Source organism: Mytilus edulis, chromosome 2 (assembly GCF_963676685.1).
Source record: "Mytilus edulis chromosome 2, xbMytEdul2.2, whole genome shotgun sequence".
NCBI classification, from domain to species: Eukaryota; Metazoa; Mollusca; class Bivalvia; order Mytilida; family Mytilidae; genus Mytilus; species Mytilus edulis.
Window position 1 is genome coordinate 915639 of NC_092345.1, and position 21852 is coordinate 937490.

Here is a 21852-nt window from a genome sequence, read left to right on the forward strand (position 1 = left end):
CTAACAATCCTATAAGACTTTAACTCCACTTTAATGATTTTGGGACAAAACCAGTCTATCAGTTTGTATAGGTATATTATAGTCATTTCCATGCTGAAGGACCTGTTATTATATAGAATTGCTATAAAAATGTCCGAACTAAGCTTTCATATAGTTTTTCTTTCTAAAAGTATTCTATATTCATAAGAATCAGACATTATGTGAATTAAAACATTTCATATTGAGTAAAGTATGTGTAAAATTGCAATATGTTTGTAGGAAGTTTCCATGGGGAGATAATAATTTTTTTCTTTCAAAAAGTCTTTATTCAAAAGAATAATATTTTAGGTTATCTCCCCATGGAAACTTATCAATGGTATATTGTTATTTCACACATATTTTACTGAATATATGAAGTTTTATTTAAAATGATATCTGATTCTTATGAATATAGAATACTTTTAGAAAGAAAAACTATATGAATGCTTAGTTTGGACATTTTTATAGCAATTCAAAATAATAACAGTTCCTTCAGCATGGAAATGACTATAATATACCTATACAAACAGATAGACTGATTCTGTCACAACAATTTTAACATTAAAGTGGAGTTAAAGACTTATAGGATTGTAAGTATGTTTTATGTTATCACCTTGCACATTCACATTTTGACTGAACAATTTGTTCAATATTCTGACCAGTTGAACAATTTGGTCAGAATTTTGAATAAGTTGCAATTGGTGGAGAGCAACACTAACAGTCAAGTCACTGTAACAAAATTTGTAGCATACTACAAATTAAAAATTTTGTCATACAAAATTATCTTTCAGTGGACAAAAGTTACTTTTGTCATGACAAAATAATTTTTGTAACCCAGACTTTACTTTTGTTACATAATTTGAAAATTGGGCGACAAAAGTGAATTTTGTAGGCAAATTAGGTTAGTTTGGATTCTGTGAACTAATTTGCATACAAAATCGACTTTTGTGACACAAAATTGACTTTTGTGATACAAAGTTGACTTTTGTGAGACAAAATTTACTTTTGTGAGACAAAATTGACATTTGTGAGACAAAATTGGTTTTTGTGAGACAAATTTGACAAAATTGAATTTTTGTCTCGCAAAAGACAATTTTGTCTCACAAAAGTCAATTTTGTCTCACACAATTGACTTTTGTGTTTTAATTTCCATATCGGGTAATTTAAGTCAATTTTGTATGCAAATAAGTTTATATTTGCATACTTTTTTGACAAAATTGACTTTTGTCATGACAAAAATGAATTTTGTCTACAACAAGAATGTGTCCCCAGTACACGAATGCCCCACTCGCACTATCATTTTCTATGTTCAGTGAACCGTAAAATTGGAGAAACCCCTCTAATTTTGGCAGTAAAATTAAAAAGATCATATCATATGGAACATGTGTACTAAGTTTGAAGTCGATTGGACTTCAACTTCATCAAAAACTACCTTGACCAAAAACATTAACCTGAAGCGGGACAGACGGACGAACGGACGCACAGACCAGAAAACATAATGCCCCTCTTCTATCGTAGGTGGGGCATAAAAATGAATTTTGTCTACAAAAATGAATTTTGTCATCACAAAATTGAAGTTCTCACAAAACAAGTCTGTATCACATAGTTTTGTAAGACAAAAATGATTTTGTTATGACAGAATTGATTTTTGTACCAAACCACAGGAGTCCCATTCGGGGCCCCGTAAGTACCATATCCTGTCCAAGATTACGTAAAAATCATATGATGAATTTGAAAAACATTATCGATCGTAATCTAAAAGGTATACAGTGCACTTTTAGATATATTTCTGGTGATTCATTCGCTCAATACAAATGTATGATAAATAGTATGATAAGAATACGGATAAATATGCTATTCAACAAAACACCAAATTGTATAGAAAACTAAAATGTTTCTAAAATTAGTTTCACTATTTTCGGGTTTTCATTTATAAATTACAACCGCTTCTTCCTGTATATATGTCATGAGATTGATAAATGAATAGCTTAAAGTTAAAAAAAAAAATGCTACATAGAAAAAAAAATTCATGTTCATATCATGTATGTACTAATGTGAAATTGTGATTTAATCGAGAAAAAAATGTGGGTCATGCCACGAAAAATAAAAAGTTACGTAATCCTGAAGTCAAAACATTTTTTTCTACTCTCTGTTTGCTATTTTTATTAGGCCGCACCACTTCCAGTAAACTTGATATCCTTCCACTTTCCTGGATTGATATCCCCCAAAAGATGCAAGATTTTTTAAAGTCTATATATATGTTTCAAATCAGCATAAACCTATAATCAAACAGAAAAGAATCAGAAAAAAATGCACTATTTTGTTTCCCTCCATGTTTTGAACTGGAGTTGTAATACAATATAAAAAAGAAGATGTGGTATTATTGCCAATGAGACAACTATCCACAACAGACCAAAATGACACAGACATTAACAACTATAGGTCACCGTACGGCCTTCAATAATGAGCAAAGTCATACCGCATAGACAGCTATAAAATGCCCCGATAAGACAATGTAAAACAATTCAAACGAGAAAACTAACGGCCTTATTTATGAAAAAAAGACTGGTACCTACTAGTGAGAGGGTGGATATTCACAAAACATTAAAAAGGTGAAACATATCAAAATGCATGTAAAATGCCTTATTGCTGTGCCTAGAAAATACAGACATAAGATAATAAATGCATTCAGTTCAATTTATCAATTCAACACAATAGCAAAATCTTTTTCATCGGTCGTAATAACCTTGATTTTGTTTTGAGAAATTAAAACATAATTAAATATATATATTGCTAATGTTGCTATATAAGAATGCTTATGAGATCTTACGATCCTTCATCCTGACATACTGTTAAACGGAGCAAAAGGGAGTTCGACCTAAACACTAAATTCACATACACACTCATTATAATGCGATTTTGAATGTAACACCAATTTTGATTAGATGATGTCTGTCAGTTCAATGGTTGACGGTTGGAATCATCAACATTATCACAAAGCAATCGCAGTCGACATTAATTTATGGGTTATTTATAATGTCTAATTTTGAACATTTTCAGTATAGCTTTACGGTGCTTGTGGTTATTTTGAAAACATATGGAACCATGTTTTATTGGGACATTTTCAATCACTTTACAACATGAAAAATTGAAAAGTACAAATGTATTCTGCCATAACACTGAATAAAATATATTGTAGTTTCGGAAACCATTCTTGTATAACTATATCAATGCATCTTTTATATGTTGTTCTCTAAAACTTAGTCTTGCTTGTTTTAATTTGCAATTGAAGAGAGTTGTTTAATAAGAGTAGAAACTTTTATTCAACTTTGCAATTTTCAAAATTATACATTTTTGTGAATGACACATCAACCGGAAAACAAATTACCTTTTTGCTTAAACCTTTAACAGAGACCATAAAATATCTGTTTTAAACCCAAATTTCCTAAAGTCAAAAACCCTTGATAAAGACCATAAGATATCAACAAACAATCTGATTAAGTACATGCAGGACCATTGTCAAAGACCATAAAATATCTTTTATTAAAACAAAATTCAATAATTTACAATACAAAACCTTAAGCAGGAGGCTATAAAAAATCTGTTATCAACACAAAATTACCTGAAATTAAAAACACTTAACAAAGACCATAACATATCTGTTGTCAACACACACCTCCATAATGTACTTAACAAATGCTATAAAATATATGTTATCACACAAAATACCCAAAAGTACAAAACTGTTAGTAGAGACCATTAAATATCTGTTAAGAACATTTAAATAACATGAACTATAGATGTTCCTAACACATGTAACAGAGGTCATACATTATCTCTGATCAACACAAAATTCTAAAACGTACAAAACCCTTAATAGCGACCATTAAATCTATTTTTTTAACACAAAATCCCATAAACTATTTAAAAAAAACCTTTCATATACAATACATATCTCCTATCAACACAAAATCCAACAAAGTACAAAACCCATAAAGGGGTCCGTAATATATATGATATGAACATAACATCCATAATATACCAAACCTTGAACAGAGTACATAAAATATCTGTAATAAACACAACATCCCAAAATGTATAAATCCATTTACAGACACCTTAAGGTATATGGTACCAACACAAAACCCCATTAAGTACAAACATTTAACAGAGACCTTAAAGTTTTTTCCAAATACAGCTAACTTAAGGTAATCTATACCCGAGGAAGAAAATCCTTTGTATTTCAAAAATTCAAAGTTTTGTAAACAGTAAATGTGTGAATATGACCATATCAATGATAACTCTTGTCAACACAGAAGTGCTGACTACTGGGCTGGTGATATCCTCAGGGAATAAAAACTCAACTAGCAGTGGTATCGACTCAGTGGTTGTAAATAAACTCATCATATAGATCAACCCTGCACAAAGACCATAAAACCAGGTTATCAAAAATATGTGTTGTCAACACAAAAATCCCATCAAGTAAAAATCCTTTAACAGAGAACATAAATATCACTTATCAACACAAAATCCCATAAAGTATAACCTCGACTCAGTGGTTGTAAATAAACTCATCATAGATCAACCCTGCACAAAGACCATAAAACCAGGATATCAGAAATATGTGATGTCAACACAAAAATTCGATCAAGTAAAAATCCTTTCACAGAGAACATAAATATCACTTATCAACACAAAATCCCATAAAGTATAACCTCCTTAACACAGACCATTAACTAAATTTAAATATATATTATCAATGTTAATTTTCCATAGAGTACAAAACCATTCAGATAAAACTCAAACAGTAAGTGCTTTTGACAAAGACTTGAGACGGGGATATGAAAGAGGGACGAAAGATACCACAGGGAGAGTCAAACTCATAGATAGAAATAAACAGACAACGCCATGGCTAAAAATAATTAGACAAACAGACAAATAATAATACATATATGGCACCCGTATTGTTGCTTATTTTATCACAAATCAAGTAAATATTCTAATTCGGTAGGTAACACTCGTGAAAAGGGAAAGGTATTGTAGTTACGACATAAGGAACATACCGGTATCCGATATCATCTGTGAAGCGGTTATTCCATAACGGTCAATCAACTCGTAATTGCGTCCGTACGATTTTCGAAGGGATGATTTCAACTTCACTATTTAGAACTCTTGGTTTAAAAGCGTCCTTGTGAGAAGCAATCCTCGATCAAGGAAATCATGATAGGAAATACAAGCCCGGGAATATCGTATCAATTGTATCAATTAAGAGATATATACTCCGTATGCAGGCGCTGCTGGAATGTTGCTACATAGAAATGGAAAGATCACAATTGGGAAGCTGAAATCATCTCTTTTGTCGTAAAGTTTTGTTTTCAACCGACCCTCATTGACAATTTCTAGATGTAAGTCAAGATATGAAGAAGACTTAACTGTATCTGTAGTAACCATTATCTCTAGTTCGATGGGATAGATTCGTTCAAAATAGTCATCAAATTTTGTATTATTAGTGCTTCTGTTCTTTTGTTGTTTTCCTCGTATAGTTGCTGTGTTTCCCTCGGTTTTAGTTTGTAACCCAGATTTGTTGTCTTTCAGTCGATTTATGACTTTCGAACAGCGGTTTACAAATGTAGGCTTAATTTATGGGCAGGTACATAGATACGATACGGGAGTACGATATCTTAGTATTCTTGATAATTTGTTTGATGGTATTTGTTCTGCTACCTTTTCATTTCATCTTGTACCTCGATTGTCTAACATGTTAAAACTGAATGAATGTGGCAATTCAGAAGAATAAGGTTCACTTTTGAAAAGTCTTTATTAAAAAAAAACATAATACAAATTTGATAGAAAATAGAATTAGTTCAATACAAAACTAATGACGAATCTGGATTTCTAACTGACATATGATATACTCCATAGTTCACTGCCGCAAAGATGGCTCTTCTTCTTCTTCCAACGGACACAATATAATATTCTATTTCTGAAATAAAAAGCATACACATTTGACTTTGTTCTCCTTTGTTTGAATTAGTATCAAAGGTGCCAGGATTATAATTCAATACACAAGACGAGCGTTTCGTCTAAATAAGACTCATCAGTGACGCTTAGATCCAAATATATACTAGAACACACCCGCGAAATCGAGGGCATTCAGAGCGTAGTTTAAAGTATGTAAAGTTTTGTTGGAAGAATTTTGTGAAATATTGAATGACTGGAGAATTTCAGCAAAATTATCATAAATCATAAATTATTGGGGACAGGAAAATGTTTTTTTTAATCCCTCCTCCTTTATTTCCAAAATTCCCAATGTGTGGTTTTCTATCAATTTCAATATGAATATACATTTAGTTTGTTTTGAACATTTTAAGTAAGGAGCCTGTACTTCAGTGGTTGTCGTTTGTTTATGCGTTACATATTTGTTTTTCGTTCATTTTTTGTACATAAACATGATAAATAAGGCCGCTAGTTTTCTCGTTTGAATTGTTTTATATTTTTATTTCGGTGCCTTTTAAAGCTGAGTATGCGGTATGGTCTTTGCTCGTTGTTGAAGGCCGTACGATGACCTATAGTTGTTAATTTCTGTGTCATTTTGGTCTCTTTTGGAGAGTTGTCAACATGGCAATCATACCACATCTTCTTTTTTTTTGTAATCAATGAACTTTGTAAAAGATTTAATGACTGGAGAATTTCAGAAAAGGTATTTGTTTTAATCCTTAGCGTTATGTAAGTAAGGTGTCTGTTAACTGTATCTGTGTTGGCTGCTTAGAGCTATCAGATATTACATCTACGCCACTGTATTCATGTAAAAAAACAGTTTCAAGCTTTTCAGTGTTAATTGTGTTGAGCTATCAGATATATGTCCAGGCAGACAAACAATTTCAAGCTTTACAGGGTTAAATGTGTGGAGCTTTCAAATCTCAATGTAAAAATAACCAATGTCAATCTTTACAAGATTGCTTTTTAGGAGCTATTGCATCTGTATTCATATATACATGTTTATTCAAGCTTTACAGGGTTTACTGCATGAAACTGTCAAATATCTATCCAGGTAGACAATTTTAATAGTATCACAACAGTATTTAAATTATCACTTGGCGAGTGCTTTATACAGTCAGCAGTTTTATTTTCCATGTTTGAGGACAGAAAAGAAAATTTACCATGCAATTCTTCTCAGATAAGTGCTATCATTTAGCCAAACATACTCCATCATACTGTTTCGCTATACCTCTACAATAGTAAAACACAAATTAAATCAAATCATAACTTAATGTTCTTTCCGTGGCAAAAACTCTATTTAAACAATTAAAATGTAACTGCCATCATGATAACAGGAAAACAATAGTTGAATCTAAACTTTTACTAAAGCTGCCCATGGCCGGACCAAGTTTAACGTTACTAATGTAATTTTCGATATGAGTAAATAATTAATTGCTTTTAAAATTGCATGGACAAGTTTTACAAATAACCTACCAACAAGCCAAAATTTTATATAGATATACGTACTGGAGATTTAGCTCACATTCATTGTTGAAGGTTCTGTTATTAACACCACATACTGGTTTGTAACCTTTGCAACATTCCCCTTGGTGATGAAAGGATATACCACTGTAATAAGTAGATACATAAGTCATTACTGCTAGCTATGGATTTTTATCAATCATTTAACCGTTTTTAAATACGCCCCACTTTAATGCAAATTGTACGTTATGTGCTGTAATTTGCAAACCTGAAGTCGATGTGAATATATAAAACACGTGGAGGTAATAATGTCATAGGGAATGTATTCAACATCGGTTAGAAACCATATTTGATTGTATTTGAACTTTGATTGGAGTTGTGCATCTGGTGTATAGCCTGTTACTTTGGTTGTTTTTGAAAAGACAGTCAACTTGTCTATGGTTCAGTAAATGGAAAAGTAAACAGTAATGTAGTTATTCATGCAGTAACAAATGGCTATTAGTCTTATTCGCATATAATGAGTTGAAGAGATTTTCTTAAATACAGAAATGTGGAAAGTTTGTGTTGGAGCTCGAGATTGCTTTAATAAATTTCGAATACCGTTCTGTGGAAGGATATACTTAGGAGATTACTGTATTATATTTTAAGCTCCGTCGGCATCAACAATTGATTCCGTCGGAGCTTAAAATACAATATTGTTATCTCCATTCGAATGAATAAAGGCAACAGTAGTATACCGCTGTTCAAAACTCATAAATCCATGGACAAAAAACAAAATCGGGGTAACAAACCAAAACCGAGCGAAACGCATTAAATATAAGAGGAGAACAACGACACAACACCGAAACGCAACACACACAGAAACAGACCAATCATCAGACAAAACACCACGAGAATAACAAATGAAACTGACAGAAAAACTGACAGAAAAATCTGTCATATGTCGTCTGCGCTTGTGCGTACGTCGCATAGCATCAATTGTCGATTGATGTCATAAAAAATTAGTGACGTTATCCAATCAAAATGATCGTTACAAACGAAGTTGCATTATTATCTACTACATATTTTGTACACAATCAAACTAAGCACATAATTGGAAATATTTAGAATAAATTAATTTCATCCACATAAACTCACGCTTCTTTCAGCCAGCAGTCATTATCATATGTTTTCCCATCAGCCCCGCAGACTGGATTCATAGTGCTAGGACATTTCGGACATTCGCCTTGTGATATTAAATCTACCCCACTGAAATTACATAAGTGCAAACAAGGTGTCATTCTGCTTGGTAAGTGCATTAGTTTACATTTATTTTAACAGAGAGCAATTTATTGTACTAGTATTTACAGACAAACCTTAAGAAATATGCCAAAGTCCTAGTCGCCTAGCTTGTGTTATTTTCCTCTTATAGCTTATGTGTTTTTCCGGTTTAAGTTTGTGACCCGGATTTTATTTTCGTCTAATCGATTTATGACTAACAAACAGTGGTATACTACTGGTGCCTTTATTAAGCAACTCCATTATAAAATTAAAATAGAAAAAAAAGTACTTGTTTGGCGCGTCTGGCGTTCTAAATCATAATCCTGGTAATTTTGATAACTATTAACACCACTGGGTCGATGCCACTGCTGGTGGACGTTTCGTTCCCGAGGGTATGACCAGCCCAGTAGTCAACACTCCGGTGTTGACATGAATATCAATAATGTGGTCATTTTTTTTATCAATTTCCTGTTCACAAAACTTTGAATTTTTCGAAAAATTAAGGATTTTCTTATCCCAGGTATTGATTACCTTAGCCGTATTTGGGACTACTTTTAGGAATTTTGGGTCCTCAATGCTCTTCAACTTTGTACTTGTTTGACTTTATAAATATTTTGACAATAGCGTCACTGATGAGTCTTATGTAGACGAAACGCGCGTTTGTCGTACTCAATTATAATCCTGGTACTTTTGATAACTATTTCAAAGAATAATTCAACACTACTATATATGATACCGTCGATCTAAAATGAGAATATCAAATACATACCCTTCTATCAGCCAACATTGATTCATATATGTTAATCCATCACTACCACATACAGGATTATAATCGTTTGTACATGACTTTTTACATTCTCCAGGTGATGCTAATTCAACTCCACTAAAAAATGGATTTAAAACATTTCTTATTATAAAAAGAACAAATGAAAAATTATCACCCAATCTCAATATGTATATAGATACAAAAAAATGTCGTATGAGTGCCAATAAGACAACTCTCCATCCAAGTGATACTTTGTAAATGTCAAAGTACATAGATCACGATAGTGAAAAATGTATATCTTTAACAATTTTTTCTTAACTTTCTCACTGATTGAAATTCAAAATCTTCTCTTTGTCACAGTCATTGTAAAGATAAGAACAATAAAGTCTCTATAGCTCATCAAAACTTTGATTTGTATGACTAACCCTAACCCTAATCCTAACCCTAACCTTAACCCTAACCCTATTCGTTACTCCAGACAGTTTTTTGAAAGAGTTGATACTTGTATGTATACTGATTAGTTATAATCACATTAATGGTACCAATTTAATACTTCGATAAAAATTGAGAATGGAAATGGGGAAGGTTTCAAAGCGACAACAACCCGACCATAGAGCAGACAACAGCCGAAGCCACCAATGGGTCTTTAATGAAGCGAGAAACTCCCGCCCCCGGATGCGTCAATTTATCTTTTTTCAATAATGCTCGGTCCAAAATATTTAAAGTTCCAAAACCTTATTATAAACTTTGAAGAGATCATGAAACCAAAAAAAGCACCAAAAGTAATGTCAGAAACGTACAAGGAATAAGTGATTTGCAGTCGGGGGACAATTCCATAATTTAAAAAGATATCATAAACTGCAAATGTAAAAAAAACAAAATCCGTGTTTTCATGCCTGTGCCGAATATAAGTTACTAAGCTACAGGTTCCCCCGGAAACAAACACGTAAGCAGCAGAGATATCGGCCATCGACCAAGTGGTAGTACAAACATAAGTGTAACAAATTTGACTGTTCAAGGGGATTCGTGTTTTTTCGGCTTTGGTTTTCTACTAGGAGTTTCAGAATGTTTATCTCATAATTATGCATTATATAAAGTGCACAAGAAATAAATCAGATTTGCTTTAAAAGAGGGACGAAAGATACCAGAGGGACAGTCAAACTCATAGATCGACAATAAACTGACAACGCCATGGTTAAAAATGAAAAGGACAAACACACAAACAATAGTACACAAAACACAACATAGAAAACTAAAGAATAAACTAATGAACTCCACTATGAAAATAGAAAAATCATTACTAGTAATTAAACTATTTCTGTAATGTGGTACGGACATTTCTCTAATGCATATAACAGAAACCTCAAGCCACTGTATAGTTCATCGACATCTTAATTCAATGAAAGGAATCTTCATGAATGTTTAAAAGAGGGGCGAAAGATATCAGAGGGACATTTAAACTCATAGAACGGAAATAAACTGACAACATCATTAACATTTAAATTGTACGAGTGTTCTGTACCTTTGTTAACAGTAAATTATTTTGATACATTTCATCATGTTTTACGTTGTTCTCGGGACTTTCTTTGTTTAAGTTTGGGTGTTTTGTTTCTTGTTTAGTCAAGCAATAATAAAAATATGTATTTTATCTTGTAAGTATTTATAATGTTTGTTACAGAAGTGAATACAAATCAGATTGATATATATAAACATGTGTATATGTGCGAAACACTCACGTTTTTTTGTCTTGAACTTGTCAAGTCACAAGTTCATTGACATTTCTCAATAAAACTTACAGTTGACAAAAGAAACAGAGCCAATGTACAATTTAAACATTCATGAAGAACACATTTTGAATTAAGATATGGATAGTAAACTGCCTATTGCTAGAAAGCTTTGAAACCAGCCGATTTTTAAATCCTATAGCCGCATATGAAATAAACACTCACGCTTTCTGTCTTTTACATTCATTGCCATATGTAACGCCATCTACCCCACAAACTGGGTTATATTCTTCTGTACAGATAACTGGACATTTCCCTGTTGAAGCTAACTGAACTCCACTATGAAAATAGAAATCATTAATTAAACTTATTAGATGTCGTGTGATACATTAAGCCACTGCATCGTTCATCAGCAACTTAATTCCCAATGTATCTTCATGAATGTTTAAATTGATTGTTTGCTGTGTATCTATTGTAACAGTAAGCGTTGTGTAACATGTCGTGGTGTTGTATGTTGTTCTGTTGACTTTTTCTATTAAAGTTTGGATGTTCTGTCTCTGTTTATTCAAGTTATGATAAATAATTGTATTTTACCTTGTTAGTATATAGCATTTCAGTTACAGAAGTAAATTTAAATCTGATTGATATATAATAACATGTATTACTTGATTTATTTAACTTGACTTGCCGGAGTTTAACCGGTTCGCTTATTAAAGACCAGTCCATCTATAGACAGGAGTTATGGGATAAACTCATCAATATCGTCTCATATCATACACTCAGTTCTTTTGTATATCTGTGTGGTGACACTGATAGGTGATTAGAAATCAACAATCATTATAACGGCAATCATCCTTAAAACACATATTTTCAAATAGACTATCCTTATGCAAATTAAAACGTAGGCTCCGCCCGATCAGTTAAACCAACATTGGTAATATATATGAAATACTCACGCTTTCTGTCTTTTACATTCATTGCCATATGTGATGCCATCTACCCCACAAACTGGGTTATACTCCTCTGTACAGATAACTGGACATTCCCCTGTTGATGCTAACTGAACTCCACTATGAAAATAGAAAAATCAATAACAGTACTTGTAATAAAGACATGTTTTAACATATGTAAAGGAGACATCAAGCCACTGCATCATTCATTGTTCACAAAATAACTTGCTGTTGACTATTTACAAAATTTAGAATTTTTGAAATACTAAGGCTTTTCTACATCAAGCATAGATTACTTTAGCTGGATTTGGCAAAACATTTAGTAATTTTGGTATTCGAACGTCACTGATGAGTCTTTTGTAGACGAAACGCGCGTCTGGCGTATATAAAAAAATTAGTCCTGGTATGTATGATGAGTTTATTTGGTACAGAGCAAACGTACAATTTGATCATTCATACAGAAAAATATCTGAAGTTAGACGTGGATAGTAAACTGCCTATTGCTAGAATACAAAGATTTTCTTATGCCAACCGATTTTCAAAATCCGATAGATGCATATGAAAAAACACTCACACTTGCTGTCTCTTACAATCATTGACATATGTTATGCCATCTATACCACAAACTGGGTTTTCACATGTAGTGTGTTTATATACTGAAGATAGTATGTGGACCTCTAGTCATTATGATTTTTCTATCGGAGCAGTTACATTAGTTTTGATTATTTTCTACTGTCATATAATTACATTAGATGTGTGTTTCATCATAATACGTTATTCTGATTGGCTACACTGCAATCTCGCGTTATTCCTTAACCAATTTCATTACACAATAAAATTTATCATTCATGATGACACGGGGTCCCACAATAAAGTGCACAGATAAATCAAATAAAAACTTGATAAAAATCGTGTTTTCATGATCCTAGCTAAATACTGTAATTATAAGTATTGAATGCGTCTTTTTGTAACTTCATAGGGTGGTAAAAGCGCTGACCGTGCACACATTTTTAAAATGAGTCGCTTCCGCGCTTCATACAAAATGTACTTCGGTCAACGCTTTTACACCCAATGAAGTTACAAAAAGAAGCATTCAATTCTTAAATATGTTTTAGGATCGATAAAATACGCTAGCCCATCGCCAATCATTGAGAAGAGAATCAACTGATGGATGTACTGTCAATCAACAAGAAGTCGGAATACAGAAGTTGCTTCTAATTTCTTAAGTTCAAGTAAATACAGTAAAAAAAGGAAACATTCGGGGAATTGATACAACTCAATACGAATTCAATGCATAATTATGTCATGGTATTTTAGGTTTCTGTAGTTAATTCATTAATTTCAAATTAGACTGAAACAAATGAAAACAAAACAAACAAAAACAAAAATATAACACTCACGCCTTCTGTCTTTTACATTCATTGCCATATGTGAGGCCATCTACCCCACAAACTGGGTTATACTCCTCTGTACAGATAACTGGACATTCCCCTGTTGATGCTAACTGAACTCCACTATTTAAAAAGAGGAATGAAAAAAGTTAATAAAATTAGGGAAACAAGGCCTTATTCACTGCAAAAAAGAAGAAAACATTTTTTTCATGTCAATCTAGTATTAATAATTATTGTTCGAGTCGTTAAATTTTTATTTAGCGTTAAGTCGTATTTATTTTTCTTAAAAAAGTAAAATTGGAAAAATACCAAGGAGTTTTCAAAACTGTAAGTACTTTACCAAATGCCAAAATGATCTGTTTTTGGTTAGACAGAAAATCCGCCAACCAGCGGCTGGTGACGGTCAATTTGACGTGAAACAAGGTCAAAACCTCAAAAACCGAGGGAATTGCATGAACATAAGAAAAGTGCGCGACCAGGTACATCAACAGGATAAGAGTTTCATGATATTCGTGCATTACCCAACCAGTATCGACTTATAAGTTTAAATGTTCCTTAAGTATCTTCCACTTTTTTAACTAGTCATTCTAGTTTATGTTGTTTTTTTTCTTTTATATTGTTTAATTTGACACTCAAAATATTGTCACACGGTGACCTATAGTTGTTAATGTCTGTGTCGTTTTGGTCTTTTGTGGATAGTTGTCTCATTGGCAATCATACCATATCTTCTTTTTTATACAGTATTCAACCATAAATAACCTATTAAAGCAATACTTCATCGTACATCATCTTATCTCATTATTTATCTATCTGAATGCCGAATGGAATTTGTTTTCTTTTGTAAAAAAAAAGACTTCAAACTATATTTATAAATCAACCTAACGCCATTGAACTCTAGGTATTCGCAGCACATGGACATATTTTACTACTTTGAATTGAGTTATACGTACGCTGCTTGTCTTATACAGTCGTTGTCATAGGTTCGTCCATCCACTCCACATACAGGGACCAGCTCTAATGAACATTTCTCTTTACACAGTGACATGTCTGCTAAACCAACTCCACTTAAACATACACAATATATAAAAGTATAGATTGTACGCGAGTCTTGCGTACCAATACAAGCAAGACTTTTCTTATAAATCAAATCATTATGCTATGGTAAAACAAAATATTTTTGTTTTTCAGTTTTGCTAATGTGCTTTGTCTATATGCCTTTTTGTGTTTCATCCCGTTATTTTCATATTGTGCTATGGTAAACTCTTGTATTTTTGTCGTTCATTTTTATTAATGTGCTTTTTCTATATGCCATTTTGTGTTTTTTATTTGCTATTTGTTTGTTTTCATAGTGATTAAGATTATAACACAATGTTGACTGATGTACCCCAATTTTTGACATTTATACCTATTATGTCTGTTTGTTTTGTTATACACTGTTGTCAATATAATGGAATTGTATGCTACTCTCATACAAGTGAGGGGTTCAGCTAGCTATAACACCAGGTTTAATTGAATCCCCTATGTTCTACATACGAAAATGTATATACCAAGTCAGGGATATTGAGTGTTGTTATACATGCGTTTGATGTGTTTGTCAATGAGCTTTTGGTTTGCCATTTGATGAGGGATTTTCCGTTTTGAATTTTACTCGGCGTTCGGTATTTTTGTGATTTTACTTTTGTAGACCTTATCATTTACACTTCTTATGTATTGTATGTTTCTTTTTTCTCGTTGAATGCAGTGACTTCAGGGGTGATTTTTTTTTTATTGAAAGGTACGGATATATCTTTGATAACATTTTGTTTGCAGTTATTGTTTCCATGTGTGTTATATGTTTGCATCAATCATATTATGTTTTATTTCTGATGAAATTGCCTTCCATACACATGTTTACTGTTATGGGGTATATTCAGAAGAAGGAATTAAAAAGAAAACATTCTCTAATAAGAGGCCACATGTGAATAATGATACCATCTTTTTTACATACTTCATTTTCCTATGGCAGTCATTAACGTAGAGAAGTCCATCAGTACCACAGACAATGTCGTATTCACTTGGACATTGCTGGACACACTTTCCATCATAAGCACAGGCAACGCCCCTGAAAGATTAATTAATTAATTATAACCACGGTGTCTAACATTTTCCCCAAAAGCACTTTAAACTCCTTCTGAAACCCGAAAGAATAGTTTAATGAAAGCAAATACATACTCTACATATGAATTAAATTTCCACCGACACATATAGATGTATGATAACTTCCGTTTTTAACATTCTTTCAAATATTAGAGACTTCAAATCTATATCAGACGTATATCTAACTACTGTAAAACATTAAGTATTACCCTAGAACTCCATCCCTGCTATTCTTGATCGTTTTCTTATTCTTATATTCTTATATGCTGTTGTTTGTTCTATGGTCGGGTTGTTGTCTCTTCGAAACATTCCCAATTTCCATTCTCAATTTTATAATACTTGTATACTTACACAGCCTTTAGATAACACTTATTGTAGTATGTTTGTCCATCGACACCACACACAGGTACGTACTCCGTGGGACAGCTTGTAATACACGTTCCTGCATAGGCTATGTTTACTCCACTACAAATTTCAAATATAGATATAAAAAAGAAGATGTAGTATGATTGCCAATGAGACAACTGTCCAAAAGAGACCAAAATGACATAGACATTAACAACTATAGGTCACAATGAGCAAAGCCCATACCGCATAGTCAGCTATAAAAGGCCCCAATATGACAATGTAAAACAATTCAAACGAGAAAACTAACGGCCTTATTTATATAAAATGAACGAAAAACAAATATGTAACACATAAACAAACGGCAACCACTGAATTACAGGCTCCTGACTTGGGACAGACACATACATACATAATGTTACGGGGTTAATCATGTTAGCGGGATCCCAACCCTCACCCTAACCTGGGACAGTGGTATTACAGTACACCATAAGAATGAACTATAAAAATCAGTTGAAAATGTATATTTCAGACGTATCTCTATAATTTGCTAAGTACTCATCAAAGATACTAGCCTTTAAAGTTCATGAGAAACTGAAGAAAAAATTAAATGATAAGTTTTAACAGTATTTATTCAAATAAATAAAATAAGATTGGGCAACAGAAAAGCCTATGTAAGTCATCTCCATATTGTATTGATAGAGATCGAGGTTGCTGTAAAAACAGACTGCAGTATACAAATGCATATGATACAGCTATACTCATTCTTGTAAAAAAGTTCAGAAACTATATACAGGACTACTTGTATAGAATGTTAAGACTTACTTTAAATCTCGAACACAGTCGTTTCTATAAGTTATTCCATTAACACCACATACAGGTTGATACAGATGAGTACACCGACATTTTCCTCGGTGTACATAGCTGACGTAACTGTAAACAACAAACAATAATCATTATTGATTTCTTTGAAAGTTCTGAATATTCAATTGTTAAGGCCATTAACCACAACCATAATTACTAAAGTTGGAATGAAAGTTTATACAAATGGTTGTTACATAAGCACAACAGCATTGAAAGACTTGAAATAACAAGCCATTTTTATTAAAGAAACAAACGTCTTCTTTACAATAGATTTTGGTGTTACTTCGATACATATAGCATGGCTCTGTACATATCCATTTCTTTATTGTGCTAATGTGAAACATGTTTGTATGTTTGTCTTTCATTTTTGCTATGTGCTTTGTCTATGTGCCGTTTTATGTTTCTTTAATACATATATGACGTGGCCCTGTACTTATACATCCCGTCATTGTGTAAATTTATGTTTTCTTGTCTTCAATTTTTGCTAATACAATGTATGCTTGGTCTATATGCCATTTTGTGCTTCTTTGTTACATATTTGTTTTTGTTTTTTATTGATTATGTTATAACAATGATGACTGCTGTACCCCAGTATCGTTGTCAATATAATAGATTTTATGCGACTGTGATACAAGTGAAAGGTTTAGATAGCTATAAAATCAGGTTCAATCCGCCACTTACTACATAAGAAAACGCCTGTACCAAGTCAGGAATATAGCAGTTATTATCCATTCGTTTGATGTGTTTATGCTTTTGATTTTGCCATTTGATTAGGGACTTTCCGTTTTGAATTTTCCTCGGAGTTGAGTATTTTTGTGATTTTACTTTTTTGCATATTGATATAAAACTTACGGATTTAAAGCAAGATAACATCTATTATGGTACGTTCTTCCGTCAGATCCACATAATGGGTCCCATACACTTTCACAGATCGAATCAAAAGTCTTCTTCATAATAGCTGTAAGGAAGATAGTGTTCTTTTCAATTCAATCTCAAGTAAAACTTACAAAATCAAGACAACATCTTTTTTTTTAATTAACATATGATTGCGTGGAGGGTTGAAATATTTTGATAAGAAGGAAACTAAAAAGGGGCTTTTTCAAGCAACGAGTTTGTAAATAAACTGCTGGTTAGCCGATATTTTCCCGTTCAAGTCAATCAATTAGATGTTGATAAGATATGGTAAAACTATCCACGTAAGTACAAGGGAGTTAACATCCTAATATAATCTAATAGAATAGAGCAATACGTTAAAAGAGGGGTGAAAGATGTCAAAGGGACATCCAAACTTATAAGTCCTTGGATGATATCATGTGATCCTGACAGGTAAGATCCTGCTCCACATGTGACGAACGTGGTGGTGTTAAGGTAGCTCAATCCAAAGATTTTTCATCCCAAATCAGACATCTTTAAACTGATGTAATTCCACTCATCTTTCTTTAAATTTTATAAATGAGGTACCAAAAGAAAGAAGAAGGATTAATCTTTCAAATTGTGATAATTTCGTTATGACATAATTATTACATAATTAATTGTTATGATCTGTTATGTAATTAGTTGCCATTCTGTGATGTCCATACTTGAATGAATTTAGCTTCTTTGTTCTTCATAGCATCCTAATTTTTTTTTTTATAGATTCTTGCACAACACAGTTTGAACTCCAAAACTGTTTCTCAGATTTTTCATTTTGTATTTTATCCCCTCAAAAATCTTCAATGAAGTTTGCAACATCAATTCATTAGAGACCACTAAATTCAATTGGGTATAAAATTTGTTCTATTGATGTGTTTGGAAATCTGAGACACAGTTTTGGAGGTCGAGCTGTGTTGTACAAAAATCTATAAAATATTTTGGGATGCTATGAAGAACAAAGACGCTAAATTCATTCAAGTGTGGACATCACAATATAACGACTAATTACATAATAATTAATTATGTAATAATTATGTCATAATGAAATTATCACAATTTGAAAGATTAATCTTTCTTCTTTCTTTTGGTACCTCATTTATAAAATATAAAGAAGGATGAAATGAATTACATCAGTTTAAAGTTGTCTGATTGGGAGTGAAAAATTCTTTGTATTGTGCTACCTTAATGTAGTATATAAACTGTTGACACAGAGATATGTCTCACCTATCGGCAAATAATCCAGAAAAAGAGACAATCTGATGGACAGCAACATTGGTAATTAATTCAATGTCGCTGAACCATGAACTATTGGAAAAGGTCCCCTTTTTCGACTGATTTGTATAGTTTGTTCTTATGCTGTACTGTTACAATACTGTTCTATGTTAGGGTCGGTTGAGCGTTCACAGGCATGTTTAACACCGTCACATTCTTTATGTGTCAGTTCCGAGTCAGGAGTCTGTAGTTCAGTGTTGTCGTTAGTTCAGGTCTGTCATATCTGTTTTTTTCGTAAATTATCTTGTTATAAATTTGGCCGTCAGTTTTCTCCGTTGAATTGTATCATATATTTCATGTTGGAACTTTTATAGCCGACCATACAGGATGAGTTTTTCTCATTTTTGAAGACCGTATGGTTACCTTTAATTGAAAACATAGACTTAATTTGAACTTTGGTGGATAGTTGTCTTATTGGCAATCATACTCCTTATTTTTATATAGTCGTCAATCGGATATGTACCGATAATAATGCAACTTTATAGAAAATATCATTGATCTATCATAAATAGTTCTTACCAAACTAACTTAAGAAGAAAACTTTACATTGACAATTGTTGATAAATTCAAAGTCGTTAACTATGACCTAGGGGCAGGACTTCGAAATAGTCGTCAATCTGATGTACTGATTAATGCAACTTTGTATCAAATATCAATGATCGGTCACAAGCTAGTTCCTATACTTTTAAAAGCAGAAAACTATTAAGAATCGTCGACGCCAACAATAAGACGACGACCCGAAAGGGCATTACCATTGCCTAATTTTCGGAACCTCCGTTGCAGGCGAGGACGCAATACCTTGTGATGATTCTAATCGTTAGGTTACTTTCGAGAGAAAAACTGGCAGGAGTGTGGTCGTGTCAATTGGAACATATCATTCGTCATCTGTGAAATAGTTGTGCCGTATCGGTCAACCAACTCGTGATCACATAATAGAGTCAAACATATTCAGCAGATTGTTAAAATTATAAAATATCATATATGCAGTTGTCTTTAAAGAAATATTTCAAGATTCATAAAAAAAACCAACACACAAATGTCTAATTGACACCTAAAACTTACGGGTTGACGTTGACGATTGAATTAATATCATTGTTATCATCGCTGGTACCAATATAACGAAATCCATTTTGTCTGTAAAAGAATATACAAACTAAATAATCTTTTTGGAATGATGAACAATATTTCTTAACAGAACTGTTTCTATTCATAATACATTTTAAAAGCGGCACAAAACACCTGTTATACGTGTAATACCTTTCCTAAGTTTCTTGTTTTACTACAATGCCTTAAACATATATTTATATGTAACTTGTCATGTTTCGGATCTAAAGAAGCTTATACTTACAAACTTTCACTTTTTAAAGTTCACATTCCTAAATCATGTCTTTCCCAAAAGATTTCTCGGAAATAGGAAGGATTGTGGTTATCATTACCATCCTGTACAAGATTACGCAAAAATCATATGATGAATTTGAAAAACAGGATATCAAATATTATCGATCATGATTTAAAAGGTATTTAATGCACTTTAGATATATTTCTGGTGATTCGTTCGCTCAATACACACGTATGACTGTCAACGTATATTTGTTCTGCCTAACAGAAGTTCCAATGGAAACTTTGTTATAAACATTGTCATAATATCTATTCCTATTGGAACAAATATTCTATACCATTTATTCCGTTAGGAACAAATACTGTAATATTTATTCCTATGGAAATAATATTCCAGAATATATGTTCCTTTTGGAACTTATATTATAAAGGAACTTCTATTCCGTGACATGACAACGAGTATGATTCGAATGCGGATAAATACGCAGCTCAACAAAAAAGCAAATGGTATAACTCAAATGTTTCTAAAATGACTTTTCACTAATTTTGATTCTTCCTGTATACATGTCATGAGATAGATAAATGAATAACTTACATTATTCCATATTGGTATTATTTTAGTAGGTATCTCTATATGAATTGAAATTTGAATAAAAAAGCATATTCACCTGAGAAAGTGTTATTCACCGCGCTAAACGTCACGCGCTTTTACATGCAACGTTATAGTAAAATGTTTCATGTAAAATCTGTTTTGGTATATGTTTGTCATTAGATACATTTTTTTTCTCTCGGAATATGAAATAAAACAATTACTGTCTTTTGTTTCGGTAAATATGGGGTTTAATTGACTTTTGAAAAACTGATATTCACTTCGGCCGTCAGCCTCAGTGAATATCACTTTTTCAAAAGTCAATAAAACCGCATATTTACCTCATCAAAAGACAGTAATTGTATAGTATTTCTTAGAATTTTAAATGTGCTTACCGTTTCACTTATTTTCTGCTTTCTTTTAAACAATGAATATCTTATAGTAAAAATGTCCAGAATTTTGTTATCAAATAGCCAAAGGGAAAAACTAACGTCCATGAAAGTTTGCATCTACGTTACACTTCAATTCCCAAAGAAAACTGTTAGGCCATTTTTGTTTTATCAAATATTTTAAAGTTGCTCTAAGGTTAAACTATGTTGTAAAACGTTTGATACAATACAACAGAAAATTTCTATGGTAAATGCGTTTAACAAAACGAAGACACGATTTCGCGGTAGATAGTGTAATTACATTGCCTGGAAGGCATTGTGTTCAGGAAAAAGAGATGTGAAATATTTAAGGTGCAAGATGTTGGATGTTATATATTGTAATTTGTCTATTATGTTTATCTAAATTTTGAACTGTAGTCCTCAATAAAGTTAAAAGA

At 32.4% G+C, this 21852-nt stretch overlaps 1 protein-coding gene across 1 annotated transcript; it reads right to left on the minus strand.

Annotated features, from left to right (window-relative positions):
• Window positions 1-5817: 5817 nt before the first annotated feature.
• LOC139511202 (serine protease inhibitor dipetalogastin-like) lies at window positions 5818-21562 on the minus strand. The gene is made up of 15 exons (XM_071297780.1): window positions 21422-21562; window positions 20162-20233; window positions 17768-17873; window positions 16877-16984; window positions 16058-16171; window positions 15558-15671; window positions 14521-14634; window positions 13580-13693; window positions 12186-12299; window positions 11455-11568; window positions 9509-9622; window positions 8617-8727; window positions 7525-7626; window positions 7179-7248; window positions 5818-6001 (listed from the first exon to the last, which is right to left on the minus strand). The coding sequence occupies exons 2-14, from the start codon at window positions 20226-20228 to the stop codon at window positions 7206-7208; spliced, it is 1335 nt and encodes a 444-aa protein (XP_071153881.1). The 5' UTR covers window positions 20229-20233; window positions 21422-21562; the 3' UTR covers window positions 5818-6001; window positions 7179-7205.
• Window positions 21563-21852: the final 290 nt, after the last annotated feature.